The sequence below is a fragment of the Pomacea canaliculata genome, linkage group LG4, assembly GCF_003073045.1.
Source record: "Pomacea canaliculata isolate SZHN2017 linkage group LG4, ASM307304v1, whole genome shotgun sequence".
Taxonomy (NCBI): domain Eukaryota; kingdom Metazoa; phylum Mollusca; class Gastropoda; order Architaenioglossa; family Ampullariidae; genus Pomacea; species Pomacea canaliculata.
Window position 1 is genome coordinate 9,556,462 of NC_037593.1, and position 23,547 is coordinate 9,580,008.

Here is a 23,547-nt window from a genome sequence, read left to right on the forward strand (position 1 = left end):
TATTTAGATTTTCGTAAAGTTAAAATGATTACCTGCCACTCTTGTCACCCCTCTCAAATCAGCCTGCAGGACAAAAGATAGTGGAAAATGGGATCAAAGGAACTTTTAGTTGTCAAAGCCAAGAGATTAGCAAGTGGGTGTCATCCAGCTGAATGTGTTTGCCCCGTATCCACTATAGTAGGCAGGAAGATAAGAAGGTTAAAACTTCACAAGTCTTTTGCCTCATAAGTTGTTTGTAGATTGGCTGTAGCAAATCTTAGTCAGGGTCTCATATTGAAGAAAGATATAACAACACAAAATCTAAACAAACATCTTTAACATTTTGCTTTACCTCATTCAATCAGTCCCATCTCTAAATCCACTTCTATTCCCCTTTAAAGTCTCACCCAGTTGGAGGTGTTATAGCCAATCAATTTCCTCTTTTGCGTTGCATTTATTTTATTACAAGGAATCCTGAATCCTCTTATGATGACACTTGTTCCAATCACTGCACAGCTGCTTCATGTTCAGGCAAGCAGCGGAGACGTTCCTTTACGGTGTTCTGTGATGTTGGTGATGGACTCCTATCTTTCTCTCTGGATGCAGCTCGAATGTCATTGTCTGTCTCAAAGATGCTGGTTGCCTCAATGACTAAAAACATTAACATGAAAAGTACATGTTTCAGGAAGATAAAAGACAAAATCAAAGTTTAGATGTTTTACCTGTGTAAAATTTTCCATTCTGAAGAAATTTATTGTACTGCTTTTATTTTAAAGAATTCTTTAGAAAGCCTTTTTAGGCTCAGTCAACAAAAACTGAAACAAGGAAAGTTTGCTACAGATACAGGTGAACAGACAACACAATAGCACAAGCATGCACAGTGACAAATGAACTTGTGCTAAAGTTTAGAAGAAATTATGGTGAAAAAAAAAATCCTGTCAAATCCTTCAAATGTGGCAGTCATAATCTACGTAACTCCCACAGTCTGGGAGACCGGTTTAAGATGACGTGGTAGAACCATTGTGTATTTTGTGTGAGCATACACACATACGCATCTTGCTTTGGGGGGAACCAGCGCATGTAAATATAATACTCAAACCAAAAATGCAAGGCTGGGCATCACACTTCCCTTTAAGTGTGAAGAAATTCAAATGTTATATAAAGAAGCTAAAATTCATTTCATTTTGCATGTTGTTTCTAGTTTCATAGTACCGGATGTTTGCAATGAGGTTAATCCAAAAGCACTTTACTAAATACATCCGTACAGGCCCGTTCTTAGCCCCCACGAGGCCGGAGGCATAGGACGTGCAGGAACCTTAATGCCACGATTTTAGTTGAGATCTAAAGGCATTTTCTACTACCATGCCTCATCTGCCTGCCCCTAAGCACGGCCTTGCATCTGTAAATGCTTAGCTAACGTGAATGCAAATTTCATGAATTCTTAGTATCTTCATATAATTGTCCACCTGAAAGTAGTTTAGTCTAATATGTATGACACTATTCTTATTATATCTAGTTTTCATCAGCTTTATGTGTAATGGGTGTATCTTTTATGCAACAAAATGCCACATGTAAAGCCTTGAAAGGGTGGTGATGTTTTTATCAACAGTTTCACTAGTCTATAGAATGTGCTTTGTCTTTGTTTATTTAGCTGGAGGAGATGACTAATACTGGAGAATTCCATTTAAGAATTTTTGAATTTGTTACAACATGGATCTAGAAAACACAACACTGAAAAACATATGTATACTGACATACAAAATCAATGTGCTTGTATGGCTGGTGTCATGGAATGTCATACTACAATGTGAGAAAACAGAACTCACAGAAATGGACAATGTATGGCTGACATCAAACATCAATAGTTATGTGCTATTCATAATCCATTGAAATGTTTACAGACACTTTATGCGACAATAAAATATTGTTATTTGGGCAAATTGAAGGAAATGCTCATAAATACACTGATAACAAAGTGTGGGAAAAAAAAGCTGTCCTGCATAAGGAAAGGTGCAATATTTGTTGGAAGTAACGCCATTAACGTTTTTGGTGAATGTTGTCCAAACTGGATTCAATTCACTTTTCAACACAAGTCAATCACCATTTATCTAGTCTTTATTAAACAGCGCGATGTTAACTTTTTAAACACTAATTTTCTTGCCTCAAAAAATCGTACCAGTATAAATGGCTTCTTAATTTTTTAAATCTTCCATATTTTGCTTTGTTGGTCTGATTAAAGATAAGAACCCAATAAAAAGAAAAAGTCTTGTGAATGCTTGTGGTCGTTATCGTTTGAAAACTGTGATCGAAGGCCACGTGCACAGCTGCAGTGCTGGATCAACCTTTATTTCTATAGTTTTCGCAACACAGTTCTCTGGATACACAACATATCTTTAAACATGAGTTGGTTGATGCTGATATTTAAAACGGATTGTGAGTGAAATTAAAAATAATGTTATTAGGGCCCCCTCATTTGAACATGAAATAAATATACCATTTGGCACAATGTCTACAAATCCAAGCACCACGAAAAATGTACACAGCAACGATGAAGCAGGTAGCATGCACTTTAATAACATCCAGTTACTGTACTCGTACTATTAATACTAATGTTACAGGTCTTCGCCTGGACAACTGTGCTCGGTGCCTGTGAAAGTGATGAAGGGGCACAGCCCATGACCCACTCGTGCCAGTGCCACACTCGACACAAACATTGATTAGTTCGCATCAACAATTCTTCATGGCATCAGACAGCCGACGATGTTACTTCTTGAAGATTATGCTCATCCAATCACTGAATTAGAGCTGCAACATGTGCATAAACAAAGGCGTGCAACACGTAAACTAAATGTAACATGGAGCTCACTCCATTCTTACACACTTCAATTTGACGACGACAGTCGGCTTCAATGACAAAAATCTGTTAATTTTGCAAAAAAGTTGTTTATCAAATGAAAATAAAAAAGCGATATGCATGAATCGACACAGCTGTTTAAATATCATACGCACGATTAACAACAATCTTGACTGTAGGTCAGTTGAGTTTTACAAACATCTGACACAAAACTTTCAGAACCGTCGCTTTCTGCGGTAATATTACGAATCTGAAAGGGATCAGGAAGACAAAATTAATAAACTGTTAGTTTTAAAATTACTTTTAACAGCAGTGAAATATTTTATTGAGGACAATGTTGGGGTTTTATCTTCAAACCGAAAAGTCTTATCATGCTTGCTGGTGGAATTTCTCCGATCCGACTTTTGCAACCACTTTGCAAGAGGCCGTGTAGGAGCGGATACTCGCGCACGCTCATTCATGCTCAGCAAGAAAAACCGAGTGCAGCAAGATAAAGATGCTGAGGTAACAGGTACTAAACCAGCTCTCATTTCTACGCTTTTAGACCAAACAGTTTTTAAAAAATAGTATGTCTAGCAATCGACAGAAGGTAATTACAGTGCGGAGTGATCATTATGTCGGGGTAGGGTGGGGGTGTGTTAGTGGGTGAGAAGAGGCGGCATCAAAATTATTATCAATTACAGCAACAATTCTTGTGTGCAGCGAATGGACAGTCGGAAATATGTTTAGGAATAGATGCAGATGATTTTCGTGAGGTAATATATTTTCGGTGCTGATTTTCCCCCCTGTTTAGGATAAGCATTTGGCTGAATATCTGAACAGTCAGTGGGACTGAGCCTCGCGTTCGGCGCTTCTCTCTGTTGTCATACTACTGCTAGTACCAATTTCTCCAGTGCATTTCCAAGGCACCTTAGTGTTTGCTTGAGTTTTAGATTATTGATCTGTATTAATCGCTTAATCTTTATTAATATGCACCAGATATCATGTTTCACAGCATTCGAGCGTACGATTAAGCAGTAACAGTGTTGTATTTACATAAAATATTTATGATAAATACACAAAAATTACAGCATATTTTGAAAGTTTTATGAGATGTTTCATTATGTTACATTAGTTTTTACAGCTTCACCAATTGATAGCCTCCTTAGATTCCAGAACAGTAGTGTCTGGGGTTCCCTTAAGAGAGTGTGTGTGTGCATTTGTCTGAAAAGGCAAGAACATCAAGTATGACAAATACATATTTTTCTATGATATGTGAAAATACAGATAATAGAAATATCATACATACCTGTTGTTTAAGTGTTTAACAGCATTTTTCACCCTGTTCAATTTTTGTCTTTTTAAAAAAAATTATGAACTGTTCAACACCAGTGGTATTATCGCTCGTCATCTTTCATAAGTACATATTATTACATCATTCAGCTCAGTATTTTTAATTGTTGAGAATGGGGGATGATTTTAGTAGCTGATTTTAAAAAAATATATATTTTACTGTTTGAAGTGATCATCATGGTGATGTTCATTAAAACTGATGCCTCAATACACTAAGATTTAGAAAAAAAAAGCTATAATAAATATAACACAAATTTCTGACACAGAAGGTTGAGATAAATTCTTATAAGATATTTGAGAACAAAGTATAGAAAGAGGATGAATCATAAATAAAAAATCATGAACTCATTTGTTGTCTTTTTTTCTTTTTACTTATTTGGCATTTTTAAACAAAGTTAATCTCGAATACTTATTTCCATGACTGGTGACTGTAGAATAGTTTAATGAGAAGTAATATGGTCCAGCTTTACTATCTGGTCTTTTCTTTGATGTAAACATTATATAGATTTTTTTTCTTCTCAACAGAACCAGATGGAACAAGCTGAAGAAGTTTTGCATCTTTGGTTTTATATCAGCTTTAGACCTAGTAGCAGCTTCGGTTTAAAATTCTTTGTGCAGTTCTTGGTGTAAAGCATTTTTGCTGGAGTTGAAAATGTTCACATACATCTTTATGCTGTATCATGTCCATCTTGTGTGTATACAAGTTGCTGTTGCAAATAAGTGATGCCTATATTTCCAGAAGGCATGGATGGTGCTGTGTGTCTTCTTGTCACTGGTGGTGATGTTTTTTGGACTTTTTAGAAAAGAAAAGTTTGATAAAGATGCTGCTTGTACAAACAATAGATTTACTTCTAGTCAGCTGTGTTATTAGCAAAAGCATTGATAGTTAATCAGAAAATTGTTTGTATAAATAAAATACGCTGTCGTGAGAAACTTCCGTCATGGCAGACACAGACAGAATAAACTCAGACTGTGGTGGGGGTGCTGAAGCTACCAACCATGGACATAACACCCACCGATCAGAAGCATCTGAAAATTTATCATTGTCACCCTCATCAGCATCGTCCACTGGGCCAATGAGACAGCTGGAGTTCAACCAGGCTATGAATGATTTTCAAAATATGTTTCCTGGCATGGACACGGAGGTTATTGAGGCAGTGTTACGAGCAAACAATGGCATTGTTGATGCTACAATTGATCAGCTTTTGACAATGAGCATTGACAATGGTGATGATGACTTACCAGATCACATTTTAATGTCTGTGCAAAGAGAAGTTGCTCTTGAAGCAGGAAATCATGGAGTAAACAAGGTGAGAATTTATTTTTAATCTAATTTTGCTTAATCACTCTCCAATGTTTATATTTTATGATACTTTTCTTCTGGAGTTATTACATAAATGTATATATATTTTTATAATGTGTATATGTTGCATACACAATAATATATATAAAAGAGAATTCTTTTTTTAACTTAAATATTAAGGTTTAATGTGCTTCATATGACATGATAGAGATCTGAAGAACCATCAAAAAAAGGGGGAGGGAGACTTTTGAAATATGTTTTACAGAAGCATTTTTATTAAGTTCTGTCTTGTATCTGAATTACATTATACATTACTGCAACAACTTACATGGGTCTATTTTAGGTAGCAACAGTTTTGAATCACTTTCTCATTTATTTACATCAGTGCATATAGCATTCTATGGGTTCTTGACTGTCATGCATATTAACTTCCTACCACATCATATTGGTTGGCACTAAAATAGAGTGTCCTGGGTTCAGATCTTGTCTCAGACATGCTGTTCTTCCCTCTATTCAGCATCTGTTTACAGGGCCAACTATTTTGTGGGGTGTTGTTTTCATTCGGAGCATGTCATACAGTGGAATACCAATTCTTTGAGTTTGCTGCAGTATATACATATGTGGTTCTGCATTTTTTTATTTTCTTGTATGTTCAGAGTCCCTTCTCCCCTTTGGAAGATACTGCTTTTGAGGAATCACCTCCTCCATACACAGAAGCCATCAAGTCATCTCATGTAATGAGTAGGAGCTCTGAAAGTCACTGTCGTCATGGACAGCAACGCCATTCTAGCCATAGGCTTCATCCTGGTTCTCCCACACGAAGCAGTCCACGTCATCACCCACACAAGCCTCGCTCACCAACCCCTGTAGATCTTGAACCTGATGCAGATTTTATAAACAGCACTACAGAAAACAAGCGGATGTCAACATCATGGGACATCTCCAGTTCACCTAGCTCTCTTATCTTTTCTGACCACACAGATATCAGTAGGCTTGCTCAAGGGAGAGGAGATGCAAGGCATGCCTCAGCTGGACAAAAGAAAGATTTATCAGGTTCTACTGCTGCAAAAGTACAGCGTTGTGGTGTGAAAAGTTCTGGAAAACAAGTTATTCCAGTGGGCAAGGACTATCCTGGCACTGAAGAAACAGCAGGCTCAACAGGTAAAATTCATCCCCAATCACGCAAGGTGTCATGGAATACTGCATCTGTGCCAGTGAGATCTAAATCATTTGGAGTTTCAGATAGTAAAAGTTCCTGGGAAGGTAGACATCAGCCTGGCAACTCCAGATACAAACCTTCTGTGAGAGGCAGTCCAGTCAAGTTACCTCCTTATCGCAACTGGAATCCCCCTTTACTTGGGACTTTGCCAGATGATTTTTTGCGCCTGACTCCTTGCCTTTTGGAAAGAATACCATTAGGGGGCCAGAAACCAGATGCTGATCATCGCAGAAACCTTTCATCGGGTTCAAACAGGTATTCTGTTACATTGGTTTGAAACTTTTTCTAATTCACCAATTGTTTCATTTAGAGAAAAGAAATAATAATAATAATGGGAGCACAGCAGCATCACAACCACGATAATCGCACCCTCTGCACAGACCAATTATGATAAAGGAAAGATAACAGCCAGTGGACAGTGAGGTATGTATAGGGAAACTGAACAACATAAAGATGAGGTACAAAAGTAGAACATAAAGCAATGGATGAAGGTATGAAGGATGTAAATACTAAAAAAGTATAAGATGGAGTCATACATGATGGTTAGCATGACAGTATTGCCAGGGAGTTAAGAATAGTAATTCAAGGATAGTACTTTGTGAACAGATAGTTTCTCAGTTATTGATCGTTTGTGAAGATGGTTGTAAATGTTCCTTACCACCTGGCATATATTAATCCATTTTATGCTTAATGACTGATAAAGGCAGTCTTCAGGTGCTGTTTGGTCTTAGTAACTTAATGACATTGTACTCTTACAGTCAGTGGCAAGATTAGTGATCAGATGCAGGTTACAGTCTCATAGTGTGCTCTATTGTTATGTGCACATTAAATATTGTATTAAACCTTCTGTCCTTTAGGGTGTAAACTGTAATAATTTGTAATGATTATGAAAATGTTGGCCATAAAAGTCATCTGACAGGAGTCTAAATCATCTGTTAGCAATATTGTATAGCGATACAGTTAACAATAGAAGGATATGATGCAAGAATACAATTTACACTAAAGCCACACATTTAGCCTCATTCAGTTACTAACCTGTTGCTGCCTTCAGTTCTGAAAGAGGTCAAGCCTATAATGTCACAAATGCCTATGGGTATATCTAATTAGCCTTTTCCTTCTGTTTGGTTGCACCCTTGACAGTGTAAATGTGTCCGTTTACATTTTGTGCATTGTGATGTTTTGTAATAGAAAGGTGATAGTCACTCAGATTTTAGGAAATAGATTATGAGCTCCCTGTCTTTTGAAAAAAAATTGCACACAGCAGACCTAAAAGAGTGCACATTCCCATGTCACTGTACAAGCGGCATCGGTCTTGCTGAGAAAAGCATACACTCATCTTTTAGCATAACAGATTGCTGTGGGTTTTGTGGCATCTCTTCTCTGTTATCTAGAAATGTATCCGGGTCTTTTCTTCCTTAGATACTTTTCCAAAATAGAATTTGTGGTATCGTGTTATGTACCAATGCTGGTTGGCTACTTTTGATTGTGCTGCATATGTACCTGGAATTGCTTTTTTGTCTTGAAGCTTAGTGCTCCACACACAGTAGCACGCCTAATCCTAAACACTCACTTGGCATCTGCCTCAAAATGATACATTTTCTTTTACTTCATTTTTTTTTCCTCACAAAGAGATGATACAGATAATAAATTAGTAACAGGAGGCTAGATTTCACTTAAGCTAGTAGAGTCTTCTTGTCATGCCAGAATAAAATCAAAAGTTCCTGTCATATTAAAGAGAGTAATAAATATTAATTTAGGTAAAAAACAGATGATCTTTTTCACGTGCAGGTAGTAGAAAATATTTTTTTCAAAAGCCAAGTAAGCTTTTCTCAGAATATCAGCAATGGTAGCTGATTATGAAGGAGGTTGCTTTCTCGAAGGATATTTTCAACAAGGCATAAGGGCATTTGATAGCCTCATTTTCCCTCCCCCCAAATGTATCATTTCTTTTTCATGCAGTAGAGTTGTTTCTCAGTTTGTGTGCACCTATTGCCACTAAACGAACTAACTGAACAACTGGTTTCAATTAATTTCCCCATTGCATCGATATTATGTGTATATGTGCATGTGTTTATGTCTATTTATGAGATTGCTTTAGAAAAACATGAGATGCTTTATTTATTTAACAGATCACAGTCAGGTGGAGAAGAGGCATGTGATGTACAAAAAGCTAGACGAAGCCGCCAGTCACGTATGCCACAACGGTCACTTTCATTTGCAGGAGCTTCTAGGCATTCTTTTCAAAGGGTAAGAAGGACTTCATAAAAATGTTGTTATTCTTTATAGCCAATTCAAGTAGCTTCATACAAGGAAAAGAAGAAAGTATAAAAATGGAACATTGGTAATAATAATTTTATATATTTTGATCGAAGAACGCCAATTATACAAGAACTGATTACTTGAGATTCCATATCAGAATTCCTGATAAGCTCACTTATAATTCTCTATTTAAATCCCTTGGTTAATGTGAAACTTTTGACAGCTGGAATGCAATAAAACCCGCTATTCTCTAGTAGCAGAATGCAGTAACAGAGTTAATGTACCCATATGCTGACTTGCTAGTCTCAGTTATTGTAATCCACTTTGTTTCCTCTTTTATGATTACTAATTTCAATTGCTCTAAAGGGCTCTCATCTCTTGTAATATGTCATCAAGCTGCAAGAAGGCATAGCAGTAGTGCTACCTCACTTCACACAATTTCTGGATTGATATTCTTGACACAGCTGTCTGATAGCAAGTAGGGCATCCTGTGTCATCGGTTATCTTGAATTCATGCACAGTGTGTCAAAAGGCTTTAGACCAGTTTGAGCTGTTTTGAGGTCTTAAAATTTGGTATGAACTATATATATAAAAAAATATGTAAAATGTTTTCTTCATCCTCAAAAACTTGATTGAGTGTTAATAGAGTTACACTTTGTAAGTTTTACTTGCATTTAAATTTAATTTGATGAATTTGCATAGATATAAGAACATATGTAATTTAACAATGCAAGCATTTTTATACATTTTGTAAAATTGGAAACAGCCAGTATGATTCATACACATCTGAAACCAGATTGTTAATTTATAACAGCAGTAAATAGTTTGTGGTGTGGCCTCTCTTGCAGTGAGTTATACAGTGATATACAGTAGTATAGGTCTGTTTAAAAACTGGTCTGAATGTTGGTTGTAGTTTGTGTGCGCTGGTTTATGGTTAATGAAAACTAATGCACACAAACTACAAGCAACATTCAGATAAAGGTATTTTTACTATATTATCCCAGTGAGAACCATCTCATCATCACAGTTATATATATAAACTATTTAATATACTTCATGCTGCTGCTCTTGTGGGCTCAGGCTATACATCGCAGATAACCTAACCTGGATATGTTGCAATAGGGTCTGGGAGTTGACCTAGCTTAGTTTCTTTCATCCTTCCAGAATAGGAGAAAAACTAGCATAATTATTAGCTTGTTATTTCAGATAGCTTCAGAAGACCTCAGCAGTGAATTCATACAGAGAAGAATAAAAGAAAATGAAAGACGCCGACGCCTTGCCTCTGCTGACCTTGACCCTGAACTTGCTCAATATTTGGAAGATGAGAGACTGGCTCTTATTCTTCAAAACTCAGAATTTTTGCGGGAACTTAGAGATGATGAGGATTTCATGCAGACTCTGGAGAAAGGTAATTTCATTTATTCATTCATCCTTTGATGATAAACAGTTATGCTGGTCCACTGGCATTAATTGTTGTTGGGGGAGCAATTGAATAGATGCAGCAGGCGACAAGACTTTGGCCTGTCTTGGACAGTGGTGAGCAGGTCCAAATGACAATTGACCAATTTTATTAATCCCAGTGGGCAATTATAATTTAGGAAATATGCCAAATTAAAATAAAAAACAAAGGAAAATGACTTAAGGTGCCTTTTACTTCTGCATAGCATTAGTTTTGTCTGAAATCAATTAAAAAAATTCTCCTGCTAGCACATGTTACGATATAAACAAAATACTGCGAACTTTCTGACAATTTGTTGATCACAAAGAAAAACCAAATCCCATTGCTTGACACCAGTTTTAACAAATCTATGTGATAGACAACCAACCCTGTGGAGATCTGATGCTTGTGATCACAATATTAGAATAATGACCATTTACAAAAACTGCTGCCAGCAAGTTGAACAAAATCCAGTACCTATGAAACCAATTGATGTGCAAGATTAAAATCAGGTATCAGTCTCAGTGCTAAAAGGTAAGGTTGCACTGTACTGAACGCAAAACTGCCAGTCAGCCCTGCATTGAATAACAAGTCCACTATTTTACGTTTGCAAATCAGTTTTTTTCTCTGTCCACCTCAGCATCAATACTATTTTAAGTTACCCTGAAGGAGTCTTGTGTTGGGGCACATGGCCGATCAGACCAACATGTGCTACTTCTGTTGCGAAAAGGGTTTTTTTTGGTGTCTTAAGAAAGTGGTGCTCCTTCTTCATATGGAGTCATTGGTTTTTATTCTCATGATCCAGAGGTGTGTGGCAGCCTCCTCAGGCATTTGTTTTGGAGTACCTGGATTATCTTCTCCATATCAGCAAGTGGTGTCCACGTCTGACGTTTGTACATAAGGATGGGAACTACAAGGCACTTATGCTGCCTAAACTTGGTAGCACACCTGATGGTGCTGGTCTCCCCTCCATATGCATTCGAACTGTTAGTCTCTTGGTAAGGTCGTGCAGTTCTCTTTCGGTGCCTGCCATCAAATTGATATTGTCTGCAAAATGCATATTGTGTAAGGGTCTCTATGAGATGGAAATGTAGATTTAATGCTTGTGAAAGGTTTATGACATTTTCCAAAAAATATGTTAAACAGTACTTGCGATGGGGGCACCCTTGACTGCTGCCTACTATTTTGTAAAAGAAAGATCCAGTTTGGTTATTCAGCATTACTGCACCCATTGAACTCTAATAGAGCGCTTTGATGAATGACTTGAATGAGGCCTCCTTTGATGCTGAATTTTTATTTCATGTGCCACAGCCCCTCATGTTGGATTCTATCAAATGCCTTTCTAATGTTGATGAAAGTCATAGAAGAGCTTCTAGATGTGTTCTAGATGTTTTTATATCAGGATGGTCTGAAGCCAGCCTCTTCTTCTGCTATAAGTTCTTCAGCTGTGGTGCTGATGTGATTCTGTATTACTTTAACGTTGGTTGAGTGGATGATTAGGTTTACGGTTCTGTAGTTTTGGCACTGTTCACTATTTCCTTTCTTTGAAAAGAGTATGACTAGTCACTGTGTCTATTTGTTTTGGCCATTTTTCGTGTTTCCAGATTCTTTGGCACAGAGCACTAAGGACCTTTGTTATTTCCTCCTCACCCTTTCTGAACAGCCCAGCTGGGATGTTGTTGATGCCAGGTAACCTTCCTGCCTTCAGACTGCTATCTCAAATTCTTTTCACATGACTGATAGGTCTGCTGTCTTATTGGTTCTAGTTTGGTTGCTCTGGAGAATATTAATGTCCATTGTCAGCTGGAAATCGTAAAACGTGTTATAATTTTTAGTCCATCGGTTTAGTACAGCCATGCTTCTCGTAAAGAGGTTGCCACGTATTTCTTTGATGAAGTCTTCAATTGATCGCTTGGTGAAGTAGTTGGTAGGCCTTTTTGCTGTCACTTGTTTCTGCTATTTCCTTCTCTGTAGTGTGGCATTATGCTTGGTTCAGTTTTCCTTAAAAACTACATTAAAGTTTTAAATTGCAATGAAACTAATGCGGCAATTTAAATTTGAAATTCATGGTACAGAGTGATTTTAGGCCTTGGTCTGCCGTATTTTTTTACTTTAGTAAAGTGGTCCGCTGTCCGAAATACTTTCAGAACCACTGACTTAGATTATGCAGATTCAGTCATATCACAACCATGCCTGCATATTGTGCTTTCAAAAACTTACTTGGGATTGAGCATAGAGAGTTGCTAAAAGCTGATGGGCATTTTTTTTTCCCCTGTAGATCGCCAAACTTCTGTTGTGGACTCTGTACCTGTACCAGTTCCAGTAGAGACTGCCTCTCAGAATGTACCCTCTGTGTCGGTAGCAAAACCAGGTGATGAAGGTGAAATTAAATACAGTTATTTGATTTGCATTTTTTTATATTTTAAATTTTGAGTTGGCTATATATATATATGTGTGTGTGTAATGTTTCACTGTGTCCATCATAAATGTCCTTGTGCACATTAAATCATTAACATTATCACTCATCCTTCCCTACCCCACCTCTTTACCCCACAAAAAAAGAAGCCTCTGTATCAGGGAGAAAAATTTAAAATAATTTTGTTTGAAGAAATCTTCAGAAATAATGACGTAAAATATTTTTAATTGCATTTTTATGTTTGTGATCACAGGATATGGAAATGATCACCAGTCAACTTTAGAGGCATTTCCTTTCAGTCAGCAGCTACCAAAGGCAGATGAAGTTGATGCAGAACTTCTACAAAAGCTTAGGCACATGGGAAAAGGTTAGGATGTAGCAGGAGACACATCTGTGTGTAACTCTTATCTCTGTTTGCAATTTTTGAAATTTTGAAGTATTTGAAACATTTTTGGAGTGCTCAAATCACTATAGAAATTGTCACCTTTTAACCACATGAGTTGTAGAAAACATCCCACACCATACAATTAAAACAACCTCGCAAACATTTAACACTTTCATCCGTCTAATGCTTCACTGACTTAAAGGCCGAAGTCGAAATGGGCGTGTTTTCAAATGGTTTCGCCCGTGCGAGGGAAGGTAGGAGTACATGCGGTGCTGACTATTGGCTGGTACACCACCACGTGTACTCCTACCTTCCCTCGCACGGGCGATACCACTGTCTTTCCTCCGGACACAAAACTTCGGCCTTTAAGAACAGGCTTTATGTGTAAGCAACAGTATCCTTCATTTGTACAACCCCACATAATGTATTTGTCTTCTGGGATTTGAGAAAATGTGTATGAAAAAAGTTTAAATTGTTTGTCACCATTTTTAACTTGCATGCATTGATGACAAATTTCCAGCATTATATTTTACATTTTATATATGCTAAATGCTTGTTGGAATTCATTATTTTAAACATTTGTTTTTATGTCTGTTTAGCCTCAAAAAAACAGTTTGCTGCCCTTGCAAGAAAATTTTTCTCCAGGAAGAGAAAAAAATCTCCTCGACACTTGTATCCTGCTAGTTTTTGTAGTTAATGATGCCTTGTTATTTTCAGTGATACCAATTATATACATATATATTTTTAAATTGCTTTTAATGCATGGGTGTTCATTGTGATCATGCTGCTTGCAACACATTTTTTGAGGTTATAGAACTGGTACGCTTCCATTTCCATCCTGTAATGTTTATAAATTCATGTTTGTTTTGAATCATGGTGGGGTTCTTTTTATTGCAACTATGTTAACCTGGCCCAGATGTGATGCAGATGGCATAGATGAACTAGTTAAAGACATTTGTATATTTATATTAATAACAATAATGAAGATTTAGTCCTTTTACAAACATTTGCTCAAAGTGCTTTACATAAATTACAGACACACATTACGGACACACTAATGGTCAGGATAGGGTCACAGCGAAGTTGTCGTTCTGAAAAGATACATCTTAAGTTTAGACTTATTTAGCCTTTAAATAATATTTTCAGAAATATAGCTGTAAGAGAGTATGGTTCAGTTCTGGGAACGTTTGTATTCATTTTTTTCACTGTTTACTTCTTTACTGAGACAGCTTTGAGTAGCATTCTTATTTTAACCTTAACAGTGCAAAAGATTACGAGACACGCTTGCTCCTTCTATGACTAACCTACTAGATGATGAAGAAGAGGATGAGGGAGAAGATATTCAAGAGACATCACCACATGTGAGTTCTAAGCTGTAAATAATTTTTCATTTTGGCTCTGTAAGTATAAAGAGCCATGTAGTTTTTCTTTTGTTGCCATATGGCACTGGATGCACATACAAAGGCATTGAGTAGCATAATGGTAAAATATGTGCTTTTCTTCACTGCTCTGAGGTCCTGAGTTGACATCTTATCTGGGCTCTCACACTTCTTTGGATTTGTTTGGTCAGCAATATTGGACTTGTGTGAGTGGCTTAAAAATAGTGTGTCTTTGTTTTCTTCTTGCAGGATGTTGCTTCCAACTCTGATTCTGACCATTGTGGTCATCATGCAGATGGTCTTCAGACTCGCAAAGACACAGAGATCAAGTGAGACACTCTCAAGTCTACATTTGTTGGCATGAGGCGCCAGATTTTATGAGATGTGATGTTTAAGAACCAAAGTTCCCAGTACTGAAACCTATCATAACAAATAAATCACAAAATATCAGCAAGAACCCATTAAAAAAATTAGTCACAAATGTTTAATTCGTACAGCTTTCCAGCAGTTTGACTGCAGTGATGATAATTATTTGTTTTATGTGAATTATCTGAGATGAGTATGATCTGGGGTAAGGACGAGTAGATATAAGATACCTTGATGATGAATGAGAGATAAACATTTTTGTCACATTGAGATTCAAGATTTTATTTAATCTTTAAATTTACAGGTGTTTCTCAATGTGTAATAAAATTTCATGAGATTTTTCTCTTGTAATAGCCATTTTATTTAAATTTATTGTACTTTATATGGCATGTAAACAAAAAAATTAAAGCATGAGAAAAGATTGATAGCAGCATGAAAGGGGTACAACGCCATCTTAGTCAAACTAGCCCCATTATAAATTAAGCAAGCTGTGGGTAGTACACGAAGACAAAAAAACTGTTGAACTGTACACTAAATTATTTGCGTCCAGTTAGCGTGTATGCTTAAATTTGTGTCCACATGATCTATTTAAAATGTTAAGATCAAAATTTAAAATTCAAAGTGTATAAGTAAAGGTGTCGGAGATTATAAGTGTAACCAAAACTTTGCCTACCTAGTTTGTGATCATGTGAGTGACAAAAACTGGTTTTCATAAAATGTTGCTTCATAGCCAAGCTCAATGATGCATGCGCTATATGTTATGGAGAAAAGACGTGTGCACATCTTTCCACATGACAAAGAGCAATGAAATCTAACTTGCTGATATTATTTAATTCTTATGCATGTATTTTTTTTTTAATGGTTTGTAAAGTGCTCTAGAAAATAGACCAAGCAAATGGCCTCAGAATTGTGTTTTAAAGTTTTGTACATTTGCCATTTATATGCAGTGATAACACTGATCATTGAAAACAAATAGAATCAAACCTTATGAGCTTGTCAAGAGAGGTTTAACAGGCAAACTGCTTGAGAGTAAATCCATTTTGTGTGAACTTGGTGAGCTAACAAGTTTTAGTCTGGGCCAGAAAGGCCAAAACACTAATATGTGACTACATGAAATAAAAATTAGTGTTTTAAGTAACATTTAATGTAATTCCCTCTACTCCCAAACAAATCCTGATCCTACGTTACTTTAGAGCCCAAATTAAGAAATAATTGTCACAGAACACCTATAAATGCTTTAAAAAAAAAAAAATATATATATATATCAAGATTGTTTTTCATCTTAGTTCAAAGGACTTAAGTGGACTGTATTTTTAACCAAAAGATAAGTGTAAAAAATACACTGAAGATTGGCAGATTTAAAGACGTCTTCACTGGAATAGGCAGTTCAATTAGTCATCTTAAATCTACTTTTTTCTTTTTTCACACTAGCTAAATGTCTATAATGCATATGAAAATGGACACCTAGGTTGTGTTGCTGTATTCTTCATGTAAGATGCTTCAATCCTTTTATCTTTGTGTTTATTGATATCTACTCATGTATGCACTGCCTTAGAATAAAGGCTTTCCTTTTCTAATTGTCACAAACTGCCCTACCAGACAAAGATATGCATGAGTGCATGATACTGACAAAAAAGACGAACAAGAAAAGACTGGCTATAAGTAAAGCAAAATGCCTGGAAGAAGAGCAAAGCTGGTAGTTTGCGATATTCCTTAAAGGCTGTCCTCACTAATAGTGATGTCTTCTGGTTACCTGTGGCATTTTCGATACAAATCTGGTGATCTTCACACATTTGTGTCCAGTCCGTGAGTCTTTTCTTCATCCCTGTTTATTTTCAGCTAAGATAAAGAGTATTGTCTGGGACATTTCCTTTTTTAATATGTTAATGATGTTATGCTCTTCATCGTCTGAGAATGAGTGAAAATTGTGTTCAGAAAATTGTGATATTAACTGATGCATACAGTTTTTATGTCACAAAATATTCAACCAAAAGTGATAGAAGCGGGATCAAGCTATTTGTAGAATCTTCTTTACTGACTAGCATGACAGGCTTTATATATATATTAACTGTGATCAACAAACTTCAGAAATGTTGAGAATCTTGTCCAAAAAAAAAAAAAAGGTAAAATTCAGCAGCAGTTAGAGTTCATGTGCTGAGCCATCCCCGTAAAAAATGACTTGTATCATCTGCTTAGGAAGGTGGCAATTAAAAAAAATGGATTGCACAATTTAAGTGGAAGAAAAATAATGATTTAAAGTTGTTCAGATAGTATATGTATATGTACCTGTCAAGAAAGGCTAGCAATCATTAGCAGTATTCTTTGGAGAAAATGCAAAATGTCATTTTTTATAGTTGGTGTTCATGAGGCAATGTCATATTCCAGGGTAATATCTAGCTGTGTGTCCAGATGAAGGTATGCATTGTGCTTACATATTTTCATGTGCATGCATATTTAATCATGCATAGATGTAGTGTAAGTATACAGAAGTGCAATCATCTGTTTTGTAACAGTTCAAAGGATTTGTTCCCCACTTTGCACAACTCAATCTTGTGTATAAAAAGAAGGCAAATTGAAACTTATTACTTGACAACATTAGGTTATGGACTGTGATGTGTTGTGCAGGATGTGATACTGAATTTTTTGTGGAAACTTTCATGGTAAAAGTGTTCTTTATAAAATTGAAAAATGTTTTTTTAGCTATTGTAATTTTTTTCTTTCCAGTTTGATTTTTTTTTTCGGTCACCTTACGGCAAAATTAGCTATACATACAGTGCCAGTGGATCAAAACAAAACATATAGGGCAAGAATCTGGTTTTTTGTCAAATATTGAATTGTATAATGTGAAAAATGATGTAGTACATGTAATTTTTATGTTAGTGAAAAACATTCCTTAACTTAAACTCGTAATTGTTTTAAAAAGATGTACAGTGATGCAAAATAATCCATTTTTTCAGGTATTTGAATTATTATATTGATGCCAAATAACCTAAAATTAATTTTTAAAAAATTCATATGTGAGTGACTTATAAGATGATGTACATTTATACCACTTTAGATGTAAGGATTTTGTGAAAATATTCATAATTTTTGTGCAGTCCTAATTTCGTCACAGGCTATGATCTACAGCAATGTGCTTTGAGCCTTCTGACAATCAAAATGATGTCCCATTGTTTGTGGCATCAATCAAAGTGATGCCCCATTGTTTTGGTTCAATCAAAATGATGCCTCAGCGTTTGTGGTCTTAAAATAAATTTTTCAGAAGCTTCAACAAAGTACCTGTAACACATGTACACGTTTAAAAATGTAATTTTAAGTTATTGTGGGGGAGATGTCTGTCCTTATAAATGTTTATATCAACAAAACTTACATTTCCAATCATTTTCTCAGGAATATGTCACATCCAAGTATAATTTTTGTCATTGTTACTAAAAAGATAATGTTATTATGGTTCTAATTTAGCAAAATTAGCTCGTTATAAGGACCGTGATGTTGTTATATCACTTGACACCAAATCAGATTCTTGACCCTATATAAGTGGCATTTACAGTTACAAGCTATTATGTTTTAAATATAACATTTCTAAAATTAAATGCCATTATTATTGCTACAGTTTTTAAATTAAAAAGTAACAATATTCATAACATAATTTCTTTTAACTGATATGATGAAGTGTGAATCGAAAGAAGATAAATAGCTTTGCAGAGTTGAAGCAAGTTTCACAAATTGGAAATCTATAAAGAAGCAGTTGGGGTCTCTGCCCAAGATAGTTCATTGTTTTTAAATTCGCCTTTGGTTTGTACTTGAATTTGAAACAGATTTTTACACTTTTATTTATATGAAAAAGAAGAAATTTTGTGTGCTGCTGTTGTGGTTTCACAGCTACTGGCATCCAAATGTTTCACGTCTCTTTCACAAGACTGTACATTGTTGTGTGTGGTAAGATCTTTGCTGTTGAGACTATTCATTTGTTGTGAAACACTTTGACTGGAAGTGATGGTAGCAAGGATATCTGTTGCTTTATTTTGTACAGCACCGATTGCATGCTTGATGTTTTCACCCTCATTTCACGTGTTCATATTGGCTATTTTGTGTGTGTGCGTGCGCACATGCATACATGTGTATGTATGCAAGTGAAGGTTTGTATATGCACATGAACTTTCATTATTAAACACATCTTTGAAAGTAGGGCAGCCTGGTGGTGCAGTGGCTAGCGCCTGTCACCAATACAGTGAGGGTTGGCTGTCCTGGGTTCTACTCTCATCTCAGGCTGCTGTTCTTTCTCTGTATGTGGCATCTATTTGCTAGGCTGACTGCCTTGCCGTGATATATCCTCAGTTGCTGGCTCAGCGTAAAGCACAAATTTCCCCTCCCCAACTCTTGAAAAGTAAACCCATTGAGCAGGAATAGTCTTTTTGATTGCAACTTTTTTTTTTTTTTTTTTTTGTGCTCCATTTGCCAGTTTATTTTGAAAATTAGATTTAAGATTTTACAAAATAGTTCATGACAAATCCCAATAAAAGCTGTTTTACAAAGGAAGAAAATTTGAAAATCAGACTGATTAAAAAGGATATTTCTTATTAGCCTTCATCAGTAGTTTTCATACACATTCTTATGATAATCTGTGCTGTAGCACACTGTTGATTTCTTTTTGTGGTTTAGCCTCCAAAAGTTTAATACCATCTGCAGCCTTGGTCTTGAAATTTTTGTTTTCAAAGTGTTGGAAATTGGCATGTTTAAAATGGATCGTTATTCGTGGCCCTCTTTTATAAATGACTTCCCAAGTTTATACTGCCTTGAACAGTAGACAGGCATCATTCTTGCTGTGTAACAGTGTCAATGTTTTCATCTATTTTGGAGAATATTTTAGTGGGACGTTCCAGACGTGCGATTTAAAATTGGGATGCAGTTATGTGTTTCATATGGGTATGTTAGAGGAAAGACAAGAATACTTTTATAAGAGCTATATTTTTCAACATTTGTATCATTTTTTTTTTTCAGATAGCCTTCAAAAATATTTAGCTTGGAAAAGTAGAAAGATCTGATTTGTGTTTTTTTTTTAAATCGACGTTTTGAGTGGTTCTTTAAGTCAGAGAAAATATTTTGTAAGTGTATGAATCATTTATTTTTGTATTTGGATGTTGATTTTAGGACCAGGAATTTTTTTTTTTTGTGGTTCTCTGGGAATTATCCATATTTTTTCCTTCTTTCGGTTAATGTAAAATGTTTGTTTTGAAAATGTTATAGTAATAATAAACATGTGATTTATAGTACATATTCCTGCTCACAAAAGAACACGCTCTCAGTGCTTAAGACAAGTAGGAGACAGAGAAACAACTATGCTCACAATAAAAGACACATAGAAGACATAAAGGGGAATTACTATTATTTTAATTTCCTATTTTTAAAACAAACATTTTAGCACACTCCACCACCACATTCATGTGAATGTTGCAACACGTTCTCACATAAACAAGGGATTGTTTACCATGCTGCTTACAGGTTTCTGGAGTTAATAAATGTGACAGGTGCTATGTCCAATGTATCAACTACATTCAGCATTGGAAACTGTTACATTATGCATTGTGACTAGTCCAAAAGATGTTATGATACTTTTTATATGTATATTATTGTATCCATGCATAACTTCATCTCATTCAAGTCACTTGCATCACTTTAAACCACTGCATACCTTTAGTAAGAATCAGTCGTTAATAAGCTGTTACACTATCCTGCTGCTGGGTTGCAACTGAAAGGTGATATCTGCCATAATTCAGACACCATTAACATCTCCATTTGTGTGTTTATTTCAGTAATGAATTGTTCTATTAGAGGCATAAGGGGCAATATTCCATACAAATTTATACACGATATTCAGGGAGGAGGGGGATATTGCATTTAATCTCGTACTTGGTTTATAACGTCAACAAGCAAGAGACTAACACTGCATAAAAATCACTGACAGCAGCTTAGTTCCATAGACCATGTATTTTGCAGGACAAAATATGTACAATATTTATCCCTATGCTAAAGTTGTTCAGTTACCTAAATATTACACTTCATTATCAACAACTGATGTCAAATGTTGTGCCGCTTTCTTACTACTAATGGTTTGTATTTGAACAAACCATAGCTCTAAGTCAACATTTTTAAACTGGTAATTTCTGTGTACGCACACAACTTAGAGCTGTAAAACAAACTCAGTTGAAAGCTGTTACCACTGCAATATTTCTGTAATGTCTCCAAAACATTTTTCCATTTCCAGTGCAGTCTCATCAGTTTTGTATATAAACAACCATTACATTCATATACTCCACACTGTGATATGATTTTTTTTTCACTCCGTTTATTGTTGGATACCAGTTATCTGTTCAGTAATTAAACTGTTTACGTGCAAGGTTTTCATGGTCTTCGTTGGTTTTGCACGTCTTTAATTTTAATGTGGCTTGTGATTTATGTTTGGCCATTTGCAAGCCATGTTTGAATGAACTTGATGTGTTGATGAGGTGGCCTTGCTTCCCTAAATGTTTTAAGAAATGACTTTTGTCTGGCATACCAAACATTTTAAAAATAAGTTAATTTAGAAATTCAAATTAATGGTGAGGATAAAAAATGTGTGCGTGAGAGAGAGAGAGGCAGGCTTCAGGTTTTATAAACTTTAAGAACAGGCTCTTAAACCTAAGGGGAGGGTACAAACAAAACTTTGTAACATTGCACCAGTCTTTATCCAGTTATATTTTCTGCAACTACAGAAAACTATGTGTGAAAAAGCTGATGGAAGAAATTTCATTTGACGCCATCCTTCAGCCTTTCTCACAAAGGATTTTTACCTCTTTATGGAGATCACACAAATTCCACATTTGGGCTTCCACTGCTTTTGTCTTTGCAGTGAAAACAGCTGTATTATATATGCATTAAAACAGTAGAGATCTATTCTGACAAGAACTGCATGGATGTAAGGATATGTACAATTCAGCTTATTATGTCGATTTGGGAGCTAAAACTAGAATTGTACAGAATATTGTTTTGAATGTGCCTCATCTATCAGGGTGCAGCCAACAGCTTTATTAAAGCCAGCCCACCTTATCTGTATCCCTTCAAGTCATATTATATATATGTGCACAGACACATGCTTACCATTAATTTCATTTTATTCTGTACATTTGTATTATTATTTAATTAAAACATAGGTGTTGTGTATTATCTTTGTAAGTACCCTTACAAATATTTTCCTTCATGTAAAAAAGGTTCAAGAACACAGTAACTAGAAACATAGCTTTGAGATTGTAAAACATTAGGACAAAATTTTACTACTACTGTTAGTCATTAACTAAAAAAAGTTGAGAGCTTTACTAGGAGTCTTTGTAGTTCCTCAGGTACAAAATTAAAACTATTATGATGTAATAAAAACAAGCAACATATGTATTCTTTTGATTTTTGTTTTTAGACTGCCTGGTAAAAAAATGCTGTTGTTTTTGTTTTGTTTTTTAAACTTGAAGTGTGCAATGTCAGCTACAGTGTAATGCAGTAGTGTGTGTGCATGGCATCAGATTTGGGCGTCATTATTCTATTTCTTTGTCTCAGAACGAACTTGTATTACACGTCGCTGAACCGAGTGTACCCCGAATGCCATTTCCCTAACATTTCGCACTGTGGCCACCTTTGAAACTTTAGAGGCTAAGCTTTCATGTAGCTGGCGGCTTTCTTTTCTGCCTTATCTTTCGCTCCTCTTCCCCCTCTCGTCATTTGTGCAGTTCGCAAATTACGGGAGATCAACTTTTTAAGCCTCAGATCATTAGCTTCCTGGCCCTGATTTATTGAAGCTTGCACTCAAGAGGGGGAAATTCCCCATATAAATGACCAGTTGTCTTTTCAATGCCTTTGCGACCGCACACCTAAACTCTATGATGCAGAAACGAGTTTGAAATGACTAAAGCATCTGAAAAGAGAAAGGAATACATTATTAAAGAAACATTATAAGCACTTTTTCGGTGGAAAACTAAAGAAAGAACTTTTACGTACAGTATAATTTTCAACGGTCTGGCGCCTCGTTCTAGCAGTTAAGTGAAAAAAATCGTCTGTCAGCTGTCCAGGGGATATAAGTTCGTGAGTGGACCAAAGGAAAAACTGTTCGCCCCCTCCCCCACAGTGCGAAAGCACTTTCCCTTTTCAAACACAACAAAACAAGAAGGAAAAACTGCGGCTCTAGAGGCAGAGAAGAAAGCACCGAACACCATTATCCCTAAATAACTGTATGGCCCGGTTGAATCGCTCAGGCGCAGCTATACCCCTGCCATTCCGGACTAAACATGCCGATTGCACTGCTCTGATGAAGGATGCTTCAACCTAATCTTTCAATAAATCCTTACTTTAAACCAAATGTACAGATATATCGGCAACACGCTTAGTGCCGTTTCCAATATAGACGTGTATAGGTGGATTGCTGTCTGTCTACCAAGACCAACGCTTAGGCTCTTTGCGAAGTTCTCCGATGTTAGTCTCGGCGAGCCTAAACAATGAATGTGCCTAAACCGGAAGCTTTATACAAGCATGAATCGTTTTAGTGTGAACAAACCGGAAGCTGCCTCGCTTTAGTAGTTAACTGGGTTGGGGGGGG

General features: G+C 36.0%; 1 protein-coding gene and 1 long non-coding RNA gene across 4 annotated transcripts; one reads left to right on the plus strand and one right to left on the minus strand.

Annotated features, from left to right (window-relative positions):
• Window positions 1-31: 31 nt before the first annotated feature.
• Window positions 32-19,988, plus strand: LOC112561031. Of its 3 annotated transcripts, none has more exons than XM_025233168.1 (10): window positions 32-3,344; window positions 4,691-5,475; window positions 6,125-6,942; window positions 8,817-8,934; window positions 10,153-10,354; window positions 12,663-12,764; window positions 13,054-13,167; window positions 13,785-13,857; window positions 14,456-14,546; window positions 14,814-19,988. In XM_025233168.1, the coding sequence occupies exons 2-10, from the start codon at window positions 5,107-5,109 to the stop codon at window positions 14,895-14,897; spliced, it is 1,971 nt and encodes a 656-aa protein (XP_025088953.1). In that variant the 5' UTR covers window positions 32-3,344; window positions 4,691-5,106; the 3' UTR covers window positions 14,898-19,988. The 3 variants fall into 3 exon arrangements, with proteins under 3 accessions (XP_025088953.1, XP_025088955.1, XP_025088954.1); XM_025233170.1 differs by having other exon boundaries at window positions 12,663-12,755; XM_025233169.1 differs by having other exon boundaries at window positions 32-3,337.
• On the minus strand, window positions 19,357-23,386 carry LOC112561033. Its single transcript, XR_003098642.1, has 2 exons — window positions 23,300-23,386; window positions 19,357-22,869 (listed from the first exon to the last, which is right to left on the minus strand). It is a non-coding gene; the product is annotated as an uncharacterized LOC112561033 (long non-coding RNA).
• Between the last annotated feature and the right edge of the window lie 161 nt (window positions 23,387-23,547).